At 39.9% G+C, this 24571-nt stretch overlaps 1 protein-coding gene across 2 annotated transcripts in view; it reads left to right on the forward strand.

Moving 5' to 3' along the window:
* Positions 1-2229: 2229 nt before the first annotated feature.
* AP3B1 (adaptor related protein complex 3 subunit beta 1) overlaps positions 2230-24571 on the forward strand; it is a 167622-nt gene continuing 145280 nt past the window's right edge. The window contains exons 1-3 of one of the 2 annotated variants that reach the window (XM_040540782.1): positions 2230-2528; positions 17629-17704; positions 20958-21032. In XM_040540782.1, coding sequence (XP_040396716.1) covers positions 2398-2528; positions 17629-17704; positions 20958-21032 — 282 coding nt within the window. In that variant the 5' untranslated portion in view covers positions 2230-2397. The remainder of the gene's footprint in view (positions 2529-17628; positions 17705-20957; positions 21033-24571) is intronic. The other variant, XM_040540781.1, reaches the window with a different exon arrangement.

Consider the following 24571-nt stretch of genomic DNA (forward strand, 5'->3'; position numbering starts at 1 on the left):
TAGAAGGCTATTCAAGGAAGTGGTGTGGTGTATTTCAGGCTAGAACTAGATAGCAAGAACTGACAACAAGAGCTTGTACCCAGCCCTCCTTATATGACTGTTTAAACGTACTTAATAAATCTTCATGTAATATTTGTTTTCTGTTCTCAGTTTCAAGGCTCTAATGAGCTCTGCTGCACTGTTACTATCTGTTCCACTTTTTTGTATCACAGTCCCATGATCACCCACCTCAGTAGCCTGTTTGTGTACTTTTCCATGTGTTTGTACTCCCCAAAATGAAATAATCTATAAATTTATTATTCTCTCTTTTTTTTGAATGTTAATCCTTCCTCTAATCTTTCTTTTTATGTGTCATATGTAGTATAAAGAGGAGAATTAGTTTGTTCTACTTAAGGTGTTTCTTATCATTGTCAATAAATACACATATTTTACAGCTTTATGCAAAGAAGCAAAGCAGTTTAAAGTCTCTTACTTCAGAGAACAAGCAGAGTCAGTCTTCAAAGGAACAAGAATAGATCTACCTTAAAAACTATGGACTTGGCCTGATATAGGTTACCTTTTCCTACCCTGCATGTGCCTTACTGCAAATAAAAGACGTAAGCCAGGGCCCCTTTCATGTATGCATAACCACGTATGGGACCAAAGTTCAAGTGCTCTCACTGTTACACTGTGAAAGTAATGCATGGTTTGAAAAATTGAGTCAGAGATGATTTCAAAACACTGCTGGTACAAATTCAGAGAATCAGCATCTTAAACTTTTAGGAGATGAATAACTGTCCTTTTTACATCTGGTCTTGCCAGATGCCTACTGGCATTTGCCTCTGAGAGCCTACTCTGGTTTTTGATCCTTTAAAAGTCAGGTCCTAGGATTTCACCTGACTTTGTAAGATCGAGAGATGTCTGCCTCAAGTCACATCACTGAAAGAGTATCAACAGGTGCCGTGAGAGTTTGTGGTAATTATAACGAGATATCTGCATCTGCAGGGAAAGAAAACCAGCATGGCTGTTCCTGTGAGCAATTGGAAGGGGTAGTATGAAAAATGGTAAATCTGAAGAACCAACAGGCATATTGGTGACAGTCAAGAATATTTGCATTGTGACTGGGAGCCAACAGTGGCCTTTAATTCTCTAAGCCTTGACTTTCAAGAGACTGTACTACAAAGAAGAAGGCTATTAGAGACCCTGAAAGGGAGCTGAAATGTTGGCATCCACAGAAGGCAACTGAAGTGATCAACTGACCTTATCTCTGTCCCACTCTCTTAATAGATAAGGTATTGGTAATGCCTCCTCTCAAGTTTATTTGCTTGGCACTAACCCAGTTTCAAACAGAAATGTACAAGTTGGTGAAAGACAAGAAATTTGAAGAGTTGCCTCAGAAAAATATTATGACAAACCATTTTTTTCCCCTCTGTAAGATAAAAGGTATTGATTGTGAACTGTAACCTTTTGGAAATGAGTTTGTTCTCAGGATGAAGAGGCTGGACTCCACTAACGTAATTTAGATAGATGGATACAAGGGCATTTTAATGAGCACAAATTATTCCTCAAACAGTAGGAGGTGTGGAAGAAGACAGGATACTTTGGTGTGTGTAGGATGTATATAGTAAAATAAGACTGTAAAAAGAAATTAAGAGAAACTTTTCTCGTATGACTTCTAGCCATCCTTTTATGTTTTATGGGCTAGTATATGTAAGTTGCTGCTGTGAATGTAGGCTGCATCATTGCTCTTGGAATGGCAAGTGTTGTTAACGCTGGGACTGGAGCCACCTTGCTATCAGATGAGATACCCTGGGACTGTTCCTCTTTTCTTTTCGCCTTTCTAGTGGTGGAATTGATAGGACTTAACTTTTAACTTGTTGAATATTTAGCAACCTGGAGCAGACCTGCAGTGCAGTCAGTGTGTATGACTAATTAGTACCAAGCTGGTTAATTTATAATATCGGTTACTGCAAGCAACAAGAGTTGCTTTTGCTGCGTGTAGGGGCCACGTTAGTATTTTGGCTACACAAAAATAAAACGGCCTGTGCCCAGTAGAGGCCAGAGGACCGGGCAGCAGCGTGCTTAAGGTTTGTGTTTGGACATCTTTTGGATTTTTTTTTTGAGTGTTTGGACAATTTTGGAAATTTTTTTGTGCTTGGACATCTTTTAACTTTCCTTCCCGCCCAGGCACGCCAGGGGCCGGTCAGCCCAGCCGTTACAACAGCCGCCTCACGGCCGGGCCGCGTTGCCGCGGCGACGGCACCACCGGGCGGCGGGGCGGGGCGGGGCGGGGCGGACCGAGTTCCGTCCCCCCCCCCGTCACGTGGCCCTCCCGCCCCGTGCCCGGTGCTTGGCGGGGGGTGTGTGTCGTGCCGTGCCGTGCCGGTAAGTTTGTCGGAGCGGGCAGCGAGCGGCGACATGTCCGGTAACGGGCACAGCTACGGCGAGCAGGCCGGCGAGGCAGCGCCCGAGCTGGCTCAGGAGGCGGCGCCCACCACGGCCCCTTCGGTGCCCGCGGCCTTCGGGCTCTTCAGCAGCGACACCAAGAAGTAAGGAAGGGGACGGGGCGGGACCGGCAGCGGGGTCGGGCGGTGAGGGGCGGCCGGGCCTCCCCGGGCCGCGTTTCCGGGCCGGGCTCGGGCGGCGGGGAGAGGATGGGCGGTGAGGGATGAGGGAGGGGAGCGGGCCTCAGCGCCTCGTCGCGCCGCGGGGAAGTTCGTGTGGCGGCGTTTGGCGTGCGCCCGGGGCTGTGGAGCTTTTTTTTTGGGGGGGGGGGGCGGAGGGGGGTAGTGTTTTTTTTTTTTTTTTTTGCTTCATAAAAAGCTTTTTATCAGTTTTGTTAGCCGGCCGCGTTGGCGCTAGTTTCGTTTTGCCTTCCTGTGGGTCTTAAGAAGCGCTCGGAAGTTTGTCTGTGGGAGCTGGGGACGTGGTTGGCCGTGACGAGGTGGCTGGTGTGAAATGGGAGGGAGTTAAAAAGGTCCGGCTCTTGGTCAGAAGTCAAAATGAGGAAATAGGCAGGGGGAAGGAGAAAAGAAAAAATAGAAAGGAAACAGTCTAAAGTGCAGTGACACCGAAAACCTTTAGCTCCTTAAAGGAAAAGTGACTTGGAGTGACAAAAAATGCCTCTGGGAAGGATCAAGAGGCTTGCCAAGCTGGAATGGTATCCTACAACAAATCGGAAATCTATTCCTAGAGCGACCAGTAAAAAGGACCATAAACTTAGGTCTCGTGTACATTAGGAAATCAATCATCTGTTCTTCAGTTTGATTGTTCTGCGCAAAGAGAGCATCCGTGCTTAGAAACCTCGACTGATGTGTTTATTTTTATGCCACACTGAAGTAAATCACAACAAGGTGAAGCTGCTGTGATTCTCACGCTTGTCTCCTTGAGACAACAGCTGATAGGCCTCCTCAGTTTTCCATACAAGTCATACTTCTCTTCCTCTGCTATTCTTCTACATCTTTTGCTTTTTCATTCTGTTCCAATTAAAACTTTCAGTGATCTAGCATGGATGCCCTAATGACTTGTGTTTGTGTCTGACTTATGTTGCTTGCGCCCTGCTTTTGTCGTTCCTTTCTGTGGAAACAACTTTGTGCTTTATTTTTTAACCATTGTTCTTCTTACACTTTTCTGCAGAGTACCCCGATCCTTGATCATGGCTGTAGTTCTATATATAAACTCATTTCATCTTAGATTTCAGACTGTTTTGCAGGCTTATTATATTTGTCAATGTTTCTGCAGCTGTGGGAACCAAAGTAAGTAATTCTACCTGAGGCTGTCCAATGGTTGCAGAAATACAGCTCTGGGGTCCTGAGGCTTTGTGTGTACGTGTTTGTGTATGAATTTCTGAATATGGAAGAACCAGAGTAGCTAAGTAGCTCATGATATGTGCGTGTGCCTTTCTAATTTGTGTTCCAGGCTTGCTTCTTTATTAAAAGGAGGGGAGAGAAGATCCATGAAGGGGCTTGAGAAGAAACCAGGTTTTGATCTCGGTGGTCTTTGCAGCTGACAAACAAGTCCTTGTTGAAACAGGAAGTTTGCCCTGATTTGAAACTATGTGGTAAACTCCTAGTCTGTGTAAGAGATTTTGAGAAATGGACACTGCAGGAAAGCTCTCCTAATAGGCCCCAAACTCCTTACTGAGAAACAAACAAAATTTCTTACACCTCGAGCTGAAATGGAAACCTTCTCAGGACAGTGCCTGTAGCCTGTGTTGAAGACATGGTGTCTTCTTGGTTTGTGTTCTTTAAACTGGTCGGATCTGATCCCTCTCTAGTGTGTGCACAGAGAAGTGCAAGATGTGTGTCTGTGTCTTGCATTTTCAAGGACAGAAGTAGTACGATATTCCTCTAGTGAAAATCAAGTTACTCTTGGGGCTCTTCACGTTCGCTGCTCTCTCTTGGCTGGCACTCAACACTGCTGTATTTGATCTTAGGTGTGCCTATGTTCCGTATCGTGATGTTTCAGTGCGTTGTGAGCCTCTTGGTTGCTGGAGAAGGAGAAATTGTCCTTAGACAGAGGGGCATGTAATGTACGGCTCAGGCTGTCCCTAGACTAACTGTTTGACCAGAGACCCAAACTTGCCTGTTGCAAGTTAATCTCAACAATGTCACATGGTTAGAGTGTTACTGTCAAGACACTATCATAAACACTTAAAACCAACAAAGAATATAGGCTTTTTTGTTTTCTGTCTTCATGTATTTGTCATGAAGTGAAAGCAAGCTGAAGTATAATGCTTCTGAAAAAAACAAGTTGTTTATAGGGTTGTGCTGTCTCTAGTCTTGCAGAGTATAGAAGGGTGTATGACAAGTTTCTCAAAGATGCACGAATGAATATCAGTAGTCTTAAATCTGAAGTCTGAAGTTGACCTAATATAAACTATTTGTCCTAAATGTCGTCTTTTTGTCTGTTCAGTAGAAGTGCACAGCTGAAGTACTTACCACATAAAAGTTCTGAGCATACTTTGGTGTCAAATGCCCACGTTTTTCACTCTTCTGCTAAAGCTGACTTTTTAACTTTTAGCAATTCTAGGATTTGTTCATTAGTTTTTAATTACAAATAGAATCTTCATTTAACAAACGTAGCGTTTTCTCAACACGTTAGTGCTGTGGTTTGATTGGGACACAATGTCAACATTGAAAATATTTCAGGGCCTTGAAAGTTCTGTTGTGAAGACATCTTGAATCTGAGTAAGTGGAAGGTTTGACAGTGAGAAGATTAGTAAGGATGAAATAGTTCATTGAAATAGTTACCTTGCCATAGCCAAGTAGCAAGAGGTTGCATGTGCCATGTGCAAATATGTTTCTCACTATTTAATACATTGTATGTATCCAGTGCAATGAAAAAAAAAAGAGACTGTCAAAACAAAACTCTTGTTTGCATCATTCAGGTAACCAGGTAAATGTTCAGGATAAAAAAGCGAGGAAAGATGTATTTTTTGCTAAACTCTGTTATAAAGGTTATCATTAAGTATAGTATGTACGTAAGGAACTGTTTTCCTGATGGTTATGGCTAAATGGAAATTTCTTGAATGAGAAGTCTCACAACAAATATGAGGCTGGGGCTAGTCATTACTCAGAGTATTGAAACCTGACTAAAGAGACAGTACATACCAAACAGGATGTTATATTTATGTGTTGCTTAAAAAAAAAAAAAAAAGCAAAAGAACAACAAAAAACAACTGACCACCAACAAAAAAACACAAGACCAACCTTTTGGTTAGTTACATCATTAAAATAAATAAGAAATGGGTCTGTGTGCAGATGGTAGAATTCTTGTCTTTGTGCTCATTCTTTTGAATATCTCAATAACCGAATAGTTAAAAGATTTTATGTACCTGAGATGAGTCAGTCTAAACTTAGAATCTTTTTGTGCTGAACAGGTCCCATAGCATGACTAGAGATGGCTATTTCTTTCATCTCTCCTTCCCCTGTATTGATCATATGAATTAACATATATGTTATTCCCTTTACAGAGCTTGTATAATTACATTTTTTGAATTTATTCATGTATCCTGGTAGGCAGTCTGTCTGTGAACAGGTTGTGTTTCAGGCACAGGTCTCTGTAAGTGCTCCAGATGTGCTTACATTCATATGTTCTGCATTTCTTAGAAAGAAAAAGCATCAGGTTGTGGGCCACCAGAATAATGGAAATGTTCTGCAGTCACGTCTTTGCCCAGAACAGGGCTGTTCAGTAGGAGGAGGAAATTGCTGAGAGGTAAACAATATAGACAAGCTGAATCCAATCTGTGGACCACAGGCTGTTTTTCCATGCCCTGGATTAGTGGAAGCAATGAAGTAAGAACTTTCTAAGTGGAAGACTGTCAAAATTGTATCTGTAGCATGGAGAGAGAGTTTCACAGAATGGTTAAGGATGGAAAGAACCTCTGGAGGCCATCTGGTCCAACCCCTGCTCAAGCAGGGACACACATAGCAGGTTGCCCAGGACCATGTCCAGTTGTCTTCTGAGTAACTGCAAGGAGGGTGGCTCCACAACTGTCTGGGCCACCTCTGCCAGTGCTTTGTCACCTGCACAGCACAGAAATGCTACCTGGTGTTCAGGGAGAACCTCCTGTGTTCTGGCAAGGAATGTCAAGGACAACAAGAAGGGCTTCTTCAAATACATCAGTAGAAAAAGGAAGACTGGGGAAAATGTCGGCTTGCTGCTGAATGGGGAGGATGCCCTGGTGACAAAGGATAGAGAAGGCAGAGTTGCTGAATGTCTTTTTTGCTTCAATTTTTACTGGTAAGATCAGCCCTCAGGAATCTCGGGCCCTGGAGACAAGAGAGGAAGTCTGGAGAAAGGAGGACGTTCCCTTGGTTGAAGAGGATGGAGTCAGATGATTTAAACAAACTTGACATCCACAAATCCGTGGGACCCGATGGAGTGCACCCACGGGTACTGAGAGAGCTTGCTGATGTTGTTGCTAGGCTATTCTCCATCATCTTTGAAAGGCTGTGGAGAACAGGGGAGGTGCCTGAGGTCTGGAAGAAAGCCAATGCCACGCCAGTCTTCAAAAAGGACGAGAAGGAGGACTCAGGAAACTACAGGCCAGTCAGAACTGGCCTCCATCCCTGGACAGGTGATGGAGCAGCTCATCCTGGAGGTCATCTCCAAGCATGTGGAGGAAAAGAAGGTGATCAGGAGTAGTGAGCATGCATTCCCCAAGGGGAAATCGTACTTAACCAATCTGAGAGCCTTCCATGATGGAATGACTGGCTGGGTAGATTGGGGAGAGCGGTGGCTGTGTCTACCTTGACTTCAGCAAGGCTTTTGACACTGACTCCCACAACATCCTCATAGGTAAGCTCAGGAGGTGTGGTGTAGATGGGTGGATGGTGAGCTGGAATGGCAATTGGCTGGATGACAGAGCTTAGAGGTGCAGAATCTAGTTGGAGGCCTGTAGCTAGCGGTGTCCCCCAGGGGTCAGTACTGGGTCCAGTGTTGTTCACCTTACTCATCAATGAACTGGATGAAGGGACAGAGTGCACCCTCAGCAAGTTTTCTGACAACACAAAGCTGGGAGGAGTGGCTGATACCCCAGAGGGCTGTGCTGCCTTTCAGAGGGACCTCGACAGGCTGGAGGGTTGGGCGGAGAGGAACCTCATGAAGTTCAACAAGGGCAAGTGCAGGGTCCTGCACCTAGGGAGGAATAACCCCAAGCACCAGTACAGGCTGGGGGCTGACCTGCTGGAGAGCAGCTCTGCAGAGAGAGACCTGGGAGTCCTGGTGGACAGCAGGCTGACCATGAGCCAGCACTGTGCCCTTGTGTCCAAGAAGGCCAACAGTATCCTGGGCTGCATTTGGAAGAGTGTTGCCAGCAGGTCAAGGGAGGTGATCCTCCCCCTCTACTCAGCCCTGGTGAGGCCACACCTGGAGTACTCTGTCCAGTTCTGGGCTCCCCAGTGCAAGAGGGACGTGGAGCTACTGGAGCGAGTCCAGAGGAGGGCTACGAAGATGATGAGAGGACCGGAGCATCTGTTGTACGAGGACAGGCTGAGAGAGCTGGGCCTCTTTAGCCTGGAAAAGAGAAGACCAAGGGGAGACCTCATCAATGTGTATAAATATCCAAGGGGAGGGTGTTGAGAGGATGGAGCCGGTCTCTTTTCAGTTGTGCCCAGCGACAGGACAAGAGGCAAGGGGCACAGACTGAAGCACAGGAGGTTCTGGCTGAATATGAGAGGGCACTTCTGTACTGTGAGGGTGACAGAGCACTGGCACAGGTTGCCCAGAGAGGCTGTGGCGTCTCCTTCTCTGGAGATGTTCAAAACCTGCCTGGATGCCATCCTGTGCCATGTGCTCTAGGTGATCCTGCTCGGCAGGGTGTTTGGACCAGATGATCTTCAGAGGCCCCTTTCAACCCTGCCCATTATGTGATTGTGTGATTCTGGTTTGTGCCCATTGCCTCTTATCCTGGCACTGGACACCACTGAAAAGACCCTGGTTCCATCCTCTTTGCACCACCCCTTCGGGTATTTGCATACATGAGTAAGACCCTCCCTGAACCTCCTCTTCTCCAGGCTGAGCAGGCTCAGGTCTCTCAGCCTCACTTTATAGGAGAGGTGCTTCAGTTCCTTGATCATGTTGGTAGCCTTCTGGCCGCTTTCAGTATGTCCAGGTCTGTCTTATATCAGGGGCCCAGAACTGGACACAGCACTCCAGGTGCAGCCTCACCAGCCCTGAGTAGAGGGGCAGGATCGCCCCTCTTGACCTGCTGGCGATACTTTGCCTAATGCAGCCAAGAATACCATTCTTCTTAGCAGCAAGGGCACATCGCTGGCTCATGCTCAGCTTGGTGCTCACCAGCAACCGCAGGTCTGTTCCTGCAGAGCTGCTCTCCAGATGGGTGGCCCCCAGCCTGTCCTGGTGCCTGGGGTTGTTCCTCCCCAAAGGCAGCCCTCTGCACTTGTTGAACTTCATGGAACTCTTGTCAGCCCACCTCTCCGGCGTGTTGAGGTCCCTCTGGATGGCAGTATAGCCTTCTGGTGAATCAGCTACTCCCCCTGGTTTCGTGTCATCCACAAATGTACTGAGGGTGCACTCTGCCCCACTGTCCAGCTCACTACTGAAGATGTTAAACAGGACTGGACCCAGTGTTGACCCCTGGGGTATGCTGCTCATTCCTGGCCTCCAACCAGACTTTGCACCACCGAGCACTACCCTCTAGGCCCAGCTGTTCAACCAGGTTTTGATCCACCACACTGTCTGCTCATCCAGCCCATGCTTCAGCAGCTTCCCTAGGAGGATCTTATGGGGGACAGTGTCAGATTTCTTCGTGGAGTCCAGGAAGACAATACCCACTGCTCCCCACTCTCATCCAGATGCATTTTTATGCAGATCACTTAAGTTAATGGGGTCAGTTTTTATGGTTACACTGCCTGCCATTGCTCCATGTAGGGGCATGAAATGTCTAACCACTTTTCAGTTTTAAAGGAAAACTAGAAAGAATAAGTAACACAGAAACCACATTAGTTGCATGTGCTAGGCTGCAGCTATTACTGTTAATTCCAGGAAGATGGAGGACTCTCATGTATATTAATCGCTTTTTAAAAAAGAAAGTTATTTACTTGTAATATTAAAATATAGTAATGTTTGGTTCTTGGAGATGATATGAATTCAATGACAGAATTTGTTGTTGCTGTATCTAAATCAAATGTAAAAAACTTTCAGGTGAACTGTATGAGTAACATCAGCAGGTAGTAATAAGTATAGTATTGAAACAGATGGCAAAATTTATAACAAGCATTTTCAACTTTACTGATTTGCATCTTTAAACTATATTCCTGCCAAGTAAAATACATTTGTAATTTATTAGAGTTTTTCCTGCAGATCTGGCTTAAGCATTCTGTTGAGCTATTCATCAGGAAACCCGGCAGGACTGCAAACCCATTTTTTTCTGCTGAGATTTGCAAGCTTGTTTTGCTGAGAGCTGATCTAAGGTGGTGATTTCATTAAGATACTCATTCCCCAATTCTCTGTGCAGAAGACTTTTCCAAATTCATCAGAGCTAAAAACTTGCTTTCAACAGCTGCCAGAGATGTTCTTGGAGTCTTAAATTGATTTAGTTTTGCCTTGGCATATCCTGTTCAACCAGTCATGGAAAGCTTGTATAGACTGCCATTTATGAAATTCTTGGAGGAGAGTCCAGCCCTAATATTCAAACTTGATGCATACTGTAGCTCATTGGCAAGTCTGCTTTCTTTCCCCATCTGTTAAGATGGCACTCTGCCCACTCGTATGGTGATATGCCAGCTTCACTAGGATGTACAGGCCAGCGAAGATGAATGGTTTGGGTGAAATGATGACTCTACAAGATAAAATCTGGTCCATGTAGTTGGTACCACAATAGGATCTAAATGCAGTATATGAACAGGAGCATAGTATGGCAGAGCACTTCTCGAGCTGAAATTGGCTAGATCTGATGGAAAGTGAGACGCAGTGAATGTTTTCTTATTGCCACGCACTTGGCACATATGAGGATGCAAGCGATGAACTGTTGATTTGCTGTGATTCTCTGTGATGCAGTCATAAAATTTTTTTTTTGAAGCTTTCATATCTTTTCAGAAGGATGCTAGTTTAAGGTCTTCACTGTGGCTGCTGCGTATTTATTATGCTTATGTCATATATTTGCTGTAGACAGTTGCTATGATCTGCGTTATGAATGGCATTAAAATGTCTTTTGTAATGTTGTTACAATATAAGGTTGGCAAAAAAATTCACAATTTTCTTAGCTCTGCTTTTCTGAGGATTATCTTTGCCTGGTCCCTTCTTCTTCCTAGTAGTTTTCTTAATTTGAGAAAAACAGAATTCTTTTGTCATTTAAATATTTCTGGCATTCTGGTAGAAGATGAATGGCAGTACACTTTAATGCTCTTAAGCAGTGTTTCTGAAATGTTAGCATATATCTGTGAATATGTTAACACTGTTGTAGATTCTGGCAGTGACAGCACCACCTTTTTGGTATCTTTAAAAGAAGCCTCGTCATTTTCAGGAATGCTGGTACTGCTCCTCTTTCTCTTATAATCCCTTTATATCTGTCAATACTTCTAAGTGATCTACAGATGTCTGCATATTCTGACCGCTCGTCTGTTCAAGACAGGCTGTAAATGGACACAGCTGTTTAAGTGGCAACAGGTCAGGTGCCACAAAGGACGATTTTTCTCTTTCAGAAACTACTGTGGTGTTGGGGGTGTTGGCCGTATCAGAAGAGGTTGTACACAGTGGTGTTGCTTGATCGTCTGAAAGGACGACAGGAAGCAACCTTTCTTATGACTGTGTGAAGTAGGGTCTTTTAACTACTGCAGTGTCAACAGATAACTTTAGATTAAATCACAGTCCTCTCCAGAAGATCTTTCAAACTACTTTGTCATACTAGCTGCTGTCTGGGCAGAGATTTTAAAGTGTAGGTTGTTTACACTGATGTTCATGGCAGTAGCACCTTTCAGATGTTCATGCTCTGGGTTGCTCAAGCGTAGGTCAGGTAGCAGCATAGTTTGGCAGAAGTGAGCTGGAAAGATGTTTTATCCAGTGTTAACTTCATGCTTTTCTGTATGTTTGCTTACTGAGAAGGAGGAGACTGTACCAAAATTGTCCAGATTGCAAGTGCTTTGAGAATGGTGGCACAGCAATCATTAAACGAGCTAATTTTCTTGGTGGTTTAACTATAACCTGTCTTGGTCTTCTTTGTGTCTCTCAGATATTGTAGTTATTCTCTTTTTTCATGCATCTCTGTCTGCCTTTTAAAGCTATGAAGTTCACTTTTTGAGCAGTATCCTTGCTTTTCAGATTGAAAAATAAGTTAGTTGTGGCTTAAAAGAAAACAGGAGATATCTGATCTCATCATTTCTCTCTAAACCACAGTACACATGAATTGTCTACCTTTAAATAATAGTTGAATTCTAAGGTGGTGTTATGAATTAACAATAATAAATATAAATAGTGTTGTAATGAAAGAAGATAGCAATACTGAATAACACCACAAGATGTCATTCAAACAGTTTGTGGTATAGAACAAAATGCTCACAGTGAAATGTGAATTTCTTAATTTCCTGCTAGAGGAAGAATCCAAATCAACAGCAAAATAAACTCAAATCACAACGTGTGTTTGCTGCTGTTTTAGCTTCCGTGTTATACAGCTCCAAAATAAATTTGCATTTCTCTTTAAGTGTTAAATTCAGTTTTGTAGAGTTTATGCAATTGTCTGAGCTAGATTAAGCCAATTTATTTTAAGGATTTTGCAGCTCCTCTAAACTGTAAAAAGCTGATTTTTGGTGTGTGTGTGAAATCTTCCATCAGACTTCATTACTACAGAAGCGCCAAAGACAGTTAATTTGTGCTGTCAGTCTGGATTTCGTGTTTCAAACCTGGTAACATTCATAGTATTTTGAACTTCATGTTGGAAACATTTTGTTATGAGGCTGCAGGTAAAATAAAATAAAAAAAAGTCAGTATAATGTGGTTGAAAATATGTAATGCGGACTGATTTCCGGACAGTTTCCTAAAGACTGAATGTAAGAACAATGTGGTTGATGTGTAGGTGAACATATGTTGCAGTTGTAGAATTTAAAACACAAAATGCATTGTTAAAACTTCTTAAATGGGACATCTGTAACTTCTGTTCTCATTCTGTAACAGGTGGTTCAGTGGGTAAAAATAGTGAAGTTTGCTTCCTTCCGTGCTGTGGATTTGTTTGGTATTTCTTGTATCTTACCTATGCAGTAATCTAGTGCTCTCATTGCAAATGAAGAGCCTGATCTGACCGTGAGTTCTTTAAATAAAGTTCTTTTCCTGTATTCAGAGGTGATAAAACAGATCCCAGCTTATTGGGGCATACATATGGAATGGAGAATCATAATTAAATTCTTATTTCATAAAAACACAGGCTGATAAATTTTAATGAGTAAAGATTTTTGTAGATGAAGAATCATTGGTGTTTTTTTCTTGCCAGTTGGGCTTCAGTTGCTGGTTTTGATATTTATGAAATTTCTGCTTTTTGTGAGGAAAACCATAACGTTTGTGGCTAACTTCTTTCAGTAACTGTGTATGTTAGAAATGCAGCAATTAATAACAATGTATGTGTTTTTTATTATGGTGTTACTAAAAGAGAACAGGAAATGCAATAAAAGTATGTCTTAACAGTGTGACTAGATGTTCTATTAATAGTAATTGTTTGGAATAAGTAGGTGCAGTGGCAAGTTATTTGTAGCAGGTCATGGTTTAGTATTTTGCTGCAGATGAAATAATTACTGCACTTAGAGCTTTATGATAGTTCCTATAAGAAGACAGAAACAGAGGGAAGAGGCCTAGATTTATCACTGGCATAGCTGATTTAAACCTTAATGATGTACGCATACCTACCCTTTTTGGCAATTTTTCGTGTTTGTTTTGGTAGAGATGGATAGAGTTGTTCAGCAGAAACTGAGATCCAAGTTTTGATCTAGGCAAGAGGCCAGTTTTTGTGACCAAGTGTGCACTGACAAGAATATGACCTATTTTTCAGTTGTTCTTCAGTTGCTGTTGGTGGTTAATTGAAATGGAGAATAATGGTCAGGTTCCTTTACAGCTGAGTTCCACATCCTGCTCTGCTGCTCAGCTTCTGGCTTAAGATCCAGGCTGTTAATATAATTCAATAGCATGTTATCTCGAATGCTGAGTTCTAGGTTTCTGGGCTTTTATTTTGGCATATGGGGGTGATTTTTTTTTTTTACACATAAGTGAATCAAGTGATCATGAAAGAGATTAAGAACTTTCTGTTTTCTTTCTTAGAGTAGCATCTAGAAGATTAGTACTAACCTGTAGATCTATCATAGACCCTTTCATATTTATAGTCCTGTCACATCCAAAAATGTTGCAAAGACATAAAAACAAAACAAAAAACAGTGCTTTGAGGTGGGAAGACAAATGATCTTAAAGGCTAGTCACAAAATGTAAAAACTTCAGAAGAAAATTAGAAATCATCATCTTCTACTTAACATATTCTCTTTGAATCTCTGGTCAAATCATTATATTGAGGAGTAGAACTTTGTGGTGGTAAAGATTACAAAGGTAGCTGAATACCAGATCATTAGTGTGTTAATATTAACTGAAAAAAAGGCTTACAGCCTTTTTTTTGGCAGGTGATGTACAAATAATAAGTGTGTTTCATAGAGTGTTCAAGTTGTATATGGATATAGTATTTCTAATTAAAGCCACATACTAGCGCTTTAAAAACTATGCAGTTTCTTAGGACAGTGGGGATGTATTATAGAGGTAAAGATGTTTACCTCTAACTATGGGAAACGTCATTGCATTCTTAGATGCAGCAGTTGTCAGACAGGTAAGATTCCTGTTTTTTTGTTCCTTGACGGGGGGAAAAGCACAATGAGAGAAAGCAGTTTCACCCCTTTTTACTGTCAGGATGGAAAATGAGCTCACAGGCAGTATATTTTCCATGAAATTTTTTTATTTGTACCTCTTGTTGTTGGGATGAATACTGTCCTGCTTAGAATAGTTAAGTATCGTCCATAACTATCAGATTAGGCTACTTTAAACCTGATTTTGCTGATGAGGTAATGGAGTTTATATGTAAGTTACCTGCAATGTGTATGTAACTCTGTAGGCTAAAATCACCCTCAAAGTTTTAGCAGGGAGAGGCGAAAGTGTTGATGTAGCGGGACAGTTGCCTGTGCTTTCATGAGTTTCAGGCAGGTAGACATGTAAGTGATAAAGGCATTATTTGTCTAATGTTGTGCGCTGAAGAACCCTCACTTCAGAGGAATTAATGAGTATAGAAATACGAACAACACTGTGAAGCTTTTTTTTTTTGGGGGGGGGGGGGGGGGGAATTCCCTTAAGTCTTCGTACTATTCAGAAGATAAAAATATTGTGGAAGTGTACAATAAATTATACTATGAAAGACTGAAATGTATTTGCCTTTACTCTTGTTAGAGGCTGCTGATAAGAGTTATTTTTGGAGGAAAGTGACGTTTGAAATCTACATAGGATATTCGTTTCTAGAAATTAAAACAGCAAGGGAGTGGGTATCCTGTTACATAATAAGATTATAAGATTTTCTTTTCTGAGTAGACTTCAATCTCAGCAGGCAAGCTTGGTTGAGTGCAGTGGTCTTTTTTTAAACACTGTACTTCAAAGGATGGAACAAAATTCTACAGTGCTGGGTAAAATAATTGAGGTTTCTTGTACTATTAAATCTGCTTTTAAAGGGGGAAACCTCGAGGTTACACTGAAACCATATGTAAGTGTAGAAGAAAAATGGTTTGCTGATGATGATGATTATGAATATATGGAACAATATTTTACTCTGTAAGTATCTAATGCTTGCTAAACCCAGATTACAGTTTGTGTTAGAGTTTAAAACAAATCATCAGTTACTTAGAAACTAATTTCCAAATGGATTCATCAAGAACTTGCTTTTTTTTTTTTTTCCCCTGCTGCTTTGGTCTTAGAAAAGCAATGTTGGCAGGTATTCATGTTTTAATTTCTGATTTTATCTTTCCTATTAACACTTCAAAATATTTGTATTTGAAATATATGTTAGAAAATATTCTTTAAGCAGTTTTAAATACATTTCATCAAGTACTTTTCTTTTGTCTTCATGTCTTAAATTCACCTTTTGTTGTCTTTATTTGTTGCAGTAGTAACTCGTACTCATCCTGTAAATGCTGTCTGCTTTAGTCATTCCCAGCTTCAGTCAGCTAGTTTTCAACATGTACTTGAATCCTGTCCTGTGTAACTTCCTCCATTTTTTTTCCTAGTTGATTTTCAAAGTCAAATCATTGTCTGCATACTTTCTCTTGGGAATTTTTTTGACATATTTCTATTTTTTCATGTCAACGTTCTTTCATTCAACTTATAATCAACATCCATGGTACACTGGATGTTACTACTTGTACTGGATGGGAAGGGCAACTATAAACAAAATAAACTGACTTCAACAGGATGCAAAACTACAGAACAAAGTTGGGTAGGACGTATAATGTAAAGGACAGAAACAACTAAAAAAAAAAAAAGCACCAGTAGTGGACTGACTGACAGTTCTTTGAACACTTCCAGGAATAACTGACAGCAGTAGATTGCTATGTGTCAAGCAGGGAAAATAGGAGGGGTTCCCAGTGATATTTGGGAAATGATGCTGAAGGAGGCAAGAAAATAAAATACTTCCACTTTTTTCTTTTAAATATAATGTTTAAATATTTAAGCTGTTAAGTGGAGCCAGTACTTAAAACAGGTCATACCTGTTGCTAAAGCATTTCATAAAACACCAGTTTTTGAAAAAGCAGCTAGATCTCACTTGGAAGTTGCCTGTGGGTATCTACTTTCTGTTGTGTGGTTTTTTTTTTTTTGCATGTCTTTCTCTTGGCTTAATAGGGAAACAATTTTTTTTCCTTTGACTGTGGCTCTTATTATTGTGAATGTGTACAGAAGTGTAAAAGTGATGTGGATTTCTCATCGGGATGCAGGGAATAGTTGCAGTATTGGGTCTGAGAATATGAGAAAAATCATCTCTATTCTTTGCATGTAGGAAATACGTAGTTTAGTAGTTAGTGAAGGAACAGATGACAAAATTTCGAATCACGAATTCTTTTTTTTTATTTTGATTTAAACTGCCTTTTCCTCTCTATCTCAAATTATGAGTGATAAATTAGTGTATATTAAAACTTTCATATCTGCTTTTAAAGTCCAGTCTCTGGATTTCCATGTTGCTTTTCACTGTCAGAGCTCAGAGGGTTTGTAGTCTTGGAAAATTTTCAGAGGTCTTTGGAATTTTGCAGTTGTTTCATCTAGGGGAACTGCATGATCTTTTTTTCTTTTTTTTTTTTTTCCAACCAAGCTATCTAAGAATCACAGAAGGTTATTTCTTCAAATAAACTTTTGTAAATTCTCAGCATCTATAAATGCAGCTAACCTACATTAATAGACTGTGGTTTCTTTGCATTCAAAAAACCAAACAAGGTTAGGGTTTGTATTAGAGCTTGGTAATGAGAAGCTGTATCTGTGAGAGAACATCCTTATCAAGTTAATGTTTTCATGCCAGAATCTGGCTTTGGCTGTAAAAAGTACTTGGATTTATATGTGTCTAACAATGTGGCTGTCTTAATCTTATGGGATGTAGAATAGATATACTACTGATCTGAGGATTTTCATTCTGAAGGGAGTGAATGGCAATTTAAAACCTGAAAAAACACATGTAAAAGTAAGGTTGTGTGCTTGATTCTTGTTGGAATTCAGACCGTCCTGAAACTTGCTATTGTTTTTTTCAGCGGTTAACATTAAATTGATACTATATTTTAACACAAACATGTCAACCTCAAGCTATTGTATCTGACTCTTGCTGTGCTGGAGGGGGTGATGGGGAGTGAATGAATCATTGGTTCAAACTGAACTCTGCTGTTGCTTCAAAACTTCAACCTTCTAGCCAGGGATTGGCTATTAAAGTTGTATGGGCTTGATTTAGTGCTGGAATTGGATAGATCCTTTTACTAAACACATCATTATTCTAGGCCAGAAAGTTAACAAATACAATTTAAAAATGGGCAAGAAGGAGCAGCACTTTATCTGAAGCTGCAGGAATGATGCAAGAATATAAAAAATGGTATTCTGACTTTTTTTCTTAATTTTTCTAATTGATGCTTTTCTGTGTTTCTACCGTAGAAATGAAGACCTAAAACAAATGCTGGAAAGCAGTAAAGATTCTGCAAAGCTGGATGCTATGAAAAGGATTGTTGGGGTATGTGTTGTGTGGGTTTTTTGGTATGAATACTGTTACTACTTCACAGATCCTTACCAAGTCAGAATTTGAATATCTAAATGCTGTTTTAAAAACTACTATGGAGTCCTTAATTTGATGTGTTCTATATGAAAATATATGCAATCATACTATTTAAAATTTTTGTGTAACATTGCCAATATGCTTGTAAGTAACCCCTTTCAGTAGGGAGGTGAAATGTTAAATATGAAATGATTCCTTCAGAGAAGATTCAATTGCTGTCTTAATTTAACAGTCATATAGCAACAGAAATCTGCTGGAGTGTATGTACAAAAAAAAAGTCATTTGTTTTTACTTTTAGATTATATTAGGCTTTTTTTAATTGAGCAGGTTACCTATATATTTGACTAAGTATCAATATATATTTATAATCAATATATATTTACTTGGCTGTCAGTGAATTGTTTGTATTAGTGTATCCTCTCTTTTCAGTTTGTTCCACATTTTCAAGCTGTTAACCTGTGCTTAAAGTGTGCCTCATAACAGATATCTGGTACCAACCTCTGGTTCACATAACAAGTCAAAACAATGATCTTTACAGGCCAGGACTGGGACCTTGCACGATTAGCAGAAAGCCTGTAGCTGTGGTGATAATGGTCTTGCTGAGTGCAAAGACACCTTTGCATTAGCAGTTGTTTGCTTACATTCAGCAAGCTCTCGGGCAGGAGGTGTGTTTTCCAGAGATAAAAGGCTTCCTCTAGCCTTATTACTAGAGGAAAAAGGAACTTGTCAGAGTATTGTTTAACATGTCTTATGGGAACTGTTTTTTTCACTAATTTTAGGTAAAGGAGGAAGCTTTACAAACAGGTAGCTTTCTTGCTCTTTTAGTAGACCGATAGCTTTCTTGCTCTTTTCAAGAGGCTGAATTTTTATTGGTACATATAGATGTGGTAGAAAAGTACCAGGAGAAGGTTTCTTATGGTTCTTTTTGCTGCTTCTTCCTCTTCTGGTTGTTGGCACATTCTCTCCTGGGACAGAGATTCTTTACAATAAAACAGATCTGTCCGCCAGTGGAATTTTGCTCCCGAAAACTTTTAAAGCATAAATGCAGAAACAAATTTGTGTGCCTGATTTCCTACGGAGAAATTCATACATTCTGTTTCTCATTCCAAAAAACAAAAAACAGTTTATCACACCCTCTTATGCACAGTGTCTATATTTTGTAGGGACATAAGTGCATGCAGACTTGTGGGCATGTGTAAAGCTTCTTCTAGAATGAAAGTTCCTGTCTGTGCAGGAACTTCAGGTATACAAGATGACACAGCTGGAAAATGTCTGGCCATAGCAGCAAAAACGATATGATAGACCTTGGTCTTGGAAAAAACAGTAAGTTTTTTAAGTTTAGTGCTCCCTGGGGTAAGGAGTGTTTATGCTAATCATGACTAATGCTAATGACTTTATGCTAATTATGACGTAATGAGTCAAAGAATACTCTTTGAAAAGAGTCTAAATACAAATTTACATGGTACACTGGTGATATTACAGTGGGTCAGTTAAATAATGGAAGTAATGTGTAGGGTTTTAGCCTATCAGGGAAATCTGGGAATCACCTGCATTTCTGGATAGCATAACTTTGCTGTATCGAGATGTGAAGATTGATAATGTGCTATTCTATGGTACTTCTATACAATGCATATTGTTACTGAGTTCTGCTCGACTCTGGTCATTATGAATTTGACTCTTATTGCAAGGTTGTCCCCCAGTCCTGACAGTAATGCTTAATTTAGATTCTTATTTTAAAACCCTTGAAATGTTTGTGGTTTGCTTACTTCTTAGTTTGAGTTATTTCCTGTGCTTAAATCCAGCTGAAAAAAATAGTTTAAGATGTTAAGTCAGTTAAAATGAAATGTTATGTGGCAAAGCTGCTCTTAAACCCTTTCAAAAGGCTCCACTCAGCGACAGCTTGAACTTTAGACATGTTCTTTTCTTGTTTCACCTTTCTTCTCCAAGCATAAAGTCTGTCAAGATATTGCCTGGTTTCACTTTTTCTTTTGCTTTTGTTGCACGAAGTACTAGTTCTTCATGCTCTTACTGTGTTCATTCTACCTATGAGACAAACAGACCTGTGAGTTAGGAATATGAGGTTTTATCAGCTGTATAATGTTAAGCAATGGTGGAAATGTGAGACAGTTTGAAAAAGCAGCAACTCCATTGCAAAATACATTCCTGTGTTGGATCCATGCATACTTGATTGTCTTGATGAACTCTTGTTCTTTCCAATTAGCTTGATGTTTGGCTGACTGTATCCTGGCTCATCTGTAGCTGGGGACACTGTTCTGAGTGAGTCTGTCTGTAGTGGCACCTTAACTTGAAGATGTGTAATACACCTGTGAAATTTCCAGGGTTTGCAATGTGGATATGAATTATTGGCAGGCATTCTGCTGGAATTAGATCTGAGAGATGAGAGAGCTGTGCAGCTGAAGTGTTTGTTGAAGTACTATATTCCTTTTGATGTACTTCTTTTTATAAAAAAAAACTTTTTCTTTTAGGCGTTCATATAAGGGATGAAGCTGAACTGGGCTTTTGTTACTGGTGCTCTTTACTGAGTGAACAATTTTGTTGTTCACTATGTGCCCTAGTTTCAGACTTCTCTGAGATCAAATATAAAAACTTTCTTTAAAAACAAACCCTAATAGGTTGACTGGTAATGCTTTTACTATCATTCTTTTTTTTCCTCCATAAACACTTTAAGGCCTTTTATGTTTAACTTCCTAAGGAAACCAACCCTACTTTGTTTTTCAAGTGTGATGTCTGTCTGATTTTCCTTTTTCTCGTTGTTTCTGTTGCACACCAAAATAATTTCTGGAAGAGGAAAAAGGATTTAATCTTATGTGGTTTCTCCTAATCTATCTGTTCGTCTGTCTTTTTTTTGATAGTAGCTCCCAAAGTGACATTCAGTAGGGCTTTTCAAATGAGCAAGATCTTCATTTGTTTTGAATGCGTTAATTTTAATTTCTAAAGCATTAAAATTGGTTTGCAGTCTGGTATGGTAAAGTCTAATGTGTTGATTCCACCACTGCTCCCCTACAGTCATTACCAGCCTGAATTTGGTGGTTTCTTTGTATGGGTGGCATCCTGCAGTATCTAGTAGTTAACAGAAAAATATTGATCTGGAATAAATGTCTTTCTTTTAGTTAAAAAAAAAAAAAAAAGAAAGAGAGACAAAGAAGCAAAACCAAAACACTAATAAATAATACTATTATTTTTTTTCCAGATGATTGCAAAGGGAAAAAATGCTTCTGAGCTCTTTCCTGCTGTTGTGAAGAATGTTGCCAGTAAAAATATTGAGGTATTCCTACAGCATAGTAAAAACACTCTTACACAGGATCTGTTTATGAAAATTTTAACTGATTATGTCTGAATTCCGTATAAACTGTATTTTTTCACTAGTACTTTTTACTAGAATTTCTTTTCTGTGAAGCTGTCATTGGGAAAAAAAAATCATGTGTAAATAAAGGAAACCCACTGTGATTTGGTTAGGGGGAGGGGATAATACTATTGACATTATTTAAAAAAAAAAATCAAAACCACAAGGGGATGTGTTTTTGACAGGTGTGTGTTTAAATGTTTTTAATGCTTTAAAGAAGATTGATCAGAAGTTTATGGAATCATGTGGTTGCAATTACCTGCCAAGAAAAGTTACTATATTCTATTTGAATTGTGGTGGAACTTGCAAAGTTTGGCTGGGGGATTGTGCTACATATTATTTGAAAATATCTATTGCAGATAAAAGCTGAGAGGCAAGATTAAAAAAAAAAAGATTTAAAAAAAGTTTTCACTGTGCTATTCCTGTAGTATAGTTGTAAAAAATGGAGTGTTTCATCATTTGTATTGCAAAGCAAGATCACTTTACCTCAGTTAAACAAGTCTCTGTAGGAATTTGTGATTAGACAAAATGTGATGTCACTAATAAAGTGTGTTTAAAATAATGTTTGTCCACAACACTTAAATGGTGGTGTTTTTGATAACTTAGTTTAAAACTAATGCATTACTTATTAATGTGAATGCCTGTGATCCCAGAAGATTACAAAACAGATACGTTCAAATGTTAGAATCTTTTGAAAAAACATGACTACTGGGGGGAGAAGGGGAAGAGGAATAGGTCCCGTGTTGAGTACAGAAATTTTTACTAATATGCAATGTAATCCCAAATGTTTGGGTTGCTTACAATATGCTTTACAAGACATGTAGACTCTAAAGTATTTTAGGTCTATGCCTTTAATCATTAATTTTATATGAAGAATTGTGAGAGGAATTGTATGAAAAAGGGGCAGACTCTAGAAAGATTAAACTTTCCATGGGAGCAGCTGGTGAAGAAGGTGGGTGAAAATCATCTGTTATAGGAGTTAATTTCTTAAGACAAGACCTTTGACTGAGTTTATTCAACTTACACTAAATTATGTGATTTTTGATTAATTGTAAGGAGACTTAATAGGTGTTTTCAGGACTTACATAAATAAAAACAAACGCAGAACTAAAAGCTTTCTTTCTGCCTATTTACCATGCATTTTATTGTAGCAGCATATTTATCTGGCTTTGCCCCAGTATCAGGTATTTGATGAGCAATGTAGCTTGCTTCTGTATCTATTTTTTTTTCCCCTTATAGGAAAGCAAGAAAAGGTCCTATCTTGGACTAGGATTTTATTCAAAAAAAAATTTCCAGGAATTAAAAAAAAAATTTGATTACCTTCAACGATGATGTGTTTAAATCCACAGGCTTTCCATGTGGCTCAAGGAAATCTAAAGCAGCATTTGCATTAGAAAGTTGTACAGACAAGGGTTTTATAAATAAATAGCTGTTACTCTGATGTTCACTACCAGTACTATGCGTACGCTGTCAGCTCTGGAGAGGTGTCAGGAGTTGTAGTTGACTTGACAAATGAAAGTGAAAATAATGTATGTAATTTTGCAGTTCCAGACTGTGTAGTGACCAACAAATGTCAAGTCCTCAACAAGTCTGAGGACAGCAGAGCAAGCGCTTGATAGGATTAGGTACTTGCTATTGTACAGGATCATAATTTTGGAAAAATGTAACAAATGGTGTTTTGAAGCACTAGGTTCGAAAAAAAAATATTTGAATGCATGCTCTAATTCTTCTCTCCTCTCCTGGAAGTGTACATTATGAGCGTAAACAAAAAGTTCGTTTTGTGGGCCCATGCATACATGTGTGTTTTGTCTTTATATATAGACGTGCATTACATACATGTGTACAGCAGCAGCTATAAAAATTGGCATAGAGGACTTGCGTGAATGCAAACACCACCAATGGCTTGGCCCTTCAAGGTGAAGGTCTGCTAGGGGGAGTGTATATACACATACATGGAGTATGAGTCCATCCAGCAGCTTTACTTCAGTGGCTGGTAGAGGCTCCAGTGACTCCAGTTGCTGGCACGTACTCTCTATTGAATGTGAAGGTGTGTGTACCTCATGGAGGACAATGGTTTAAAATGGAATTTAAAAAGAAGATATGACAGAATGATCTTCTGTGTCCTGCACAGGATCAGCAAGGCTGCCAGCCAGAAAACTGTTTAGATGCTACTGTCTCTTTTTATCCGCTTATCTTTCATTCTTCTCTACTGATTCCAAATTACATAGGTCCTTCCCTTTCCATGCCTTTGCTTCCTCCCCAAAGTGTCCTGTAAGCCCTATGCTATCCTAAAATACATTGCATCCTATACTGGGTCCCGTACCCTTAAGTAGCAAAACCCTTCAGTCTGAGATGTGCTCTGGTGTTAACTCTGGATGGGTTTCACACTTAGACACTGGAGCTGAGAACATCCTTGGAGGGGCCCAACACGGTGTCCCTTCCTCTGAGTCCTAAATTTGGGTTCCCTCCTGCTGCTGTGCCTCTGTGCACCTGCGGGTTTGTGGAGATGTGGTGGTGGCTCCTGACATGGACCTGTCATGGAGAGTAGCTAAGGCAGGGTGTTATTTGCTTCCCCCTACCCTATTGTCTCCCTTTGCTCCTTTGTGTGTGTGAAGATGGTTTTATAACATAACCTAACATTAATTACTGGAAACGTTTCTCTGTTAGTATTTTATGGTTCTTCTGTTATATTTTAAAACAAAAAGACAATTATATGAATTCACATCTTCCTCTGTGCAGTGGTTACAGTTATTTTTTCTACAATTTAGTGCTAGTATTCATTTGGGAGGAGGAGACTGTTGAAAGAGATCAGGGCATTCAGAAAAGACAGTTCGCTAATTTCTTTATGAAGGTTAGTTAGATAACAAATTTAGGTCCCAGTGTAACTACACTTGGGCCTAACCAGTTCAATGTTTTGAGTAACTTGTATTGTGATTCAGTTTTTAGGATGCTTCTGAAGTTACTAGAGATGACTTGGAATAGGCTAAGTCAGATTCTTAGTGCATTGATTCTGATACTGTTTTCTGAAATCATTTTGCCAAATTTCCCCCCCATCTTTAATTCTAATGAAACTCTGTCTGTACTAAGTGCTACGATGCAGTAGCATAAAATACATCAGTTTATCTGAGTGACTTTCCTGACCAGAAAAGGCTGTGTTGTTGTTGTTTGTTTTTGGTTTTGTTTTTAATTTTAAATCTATGCTGAATACTCTAGTACAGGGAAATGGTGGTTAAGAAGCAATAGAACATGTTGATTTGTCTTAAGAAAAGCAAAGGGCATCTTATTGTTTACATAAGTGCCTTGTGATTTTTTTTAATTTTTTTTTAAGTACACACTGACCTCAACTTGATTATGTGCATCTTGTCATGAATGGTAAGGATACAAAAAGTGACCTAATAAACAATTGGTGGTATAGAACAAAAGTAGGTCTTGGTCAATACCTCATGGAGTTTTACGTGCTT

This window comes from Cygnus olor, chromosome Z (genome assembly GCF_009769625.2).
Source record: "Cygnus olor isolate bCygOlo1 chromosome Z, bCygOlo1.pri.v2, whole genome shotgun sequence".
Classification (NCBI taxonomy): Eukaryota; Metazoa; Chordata; class Aves; order Anseriformes; family Anatidae; genus Cygnus; species Cygnus olor.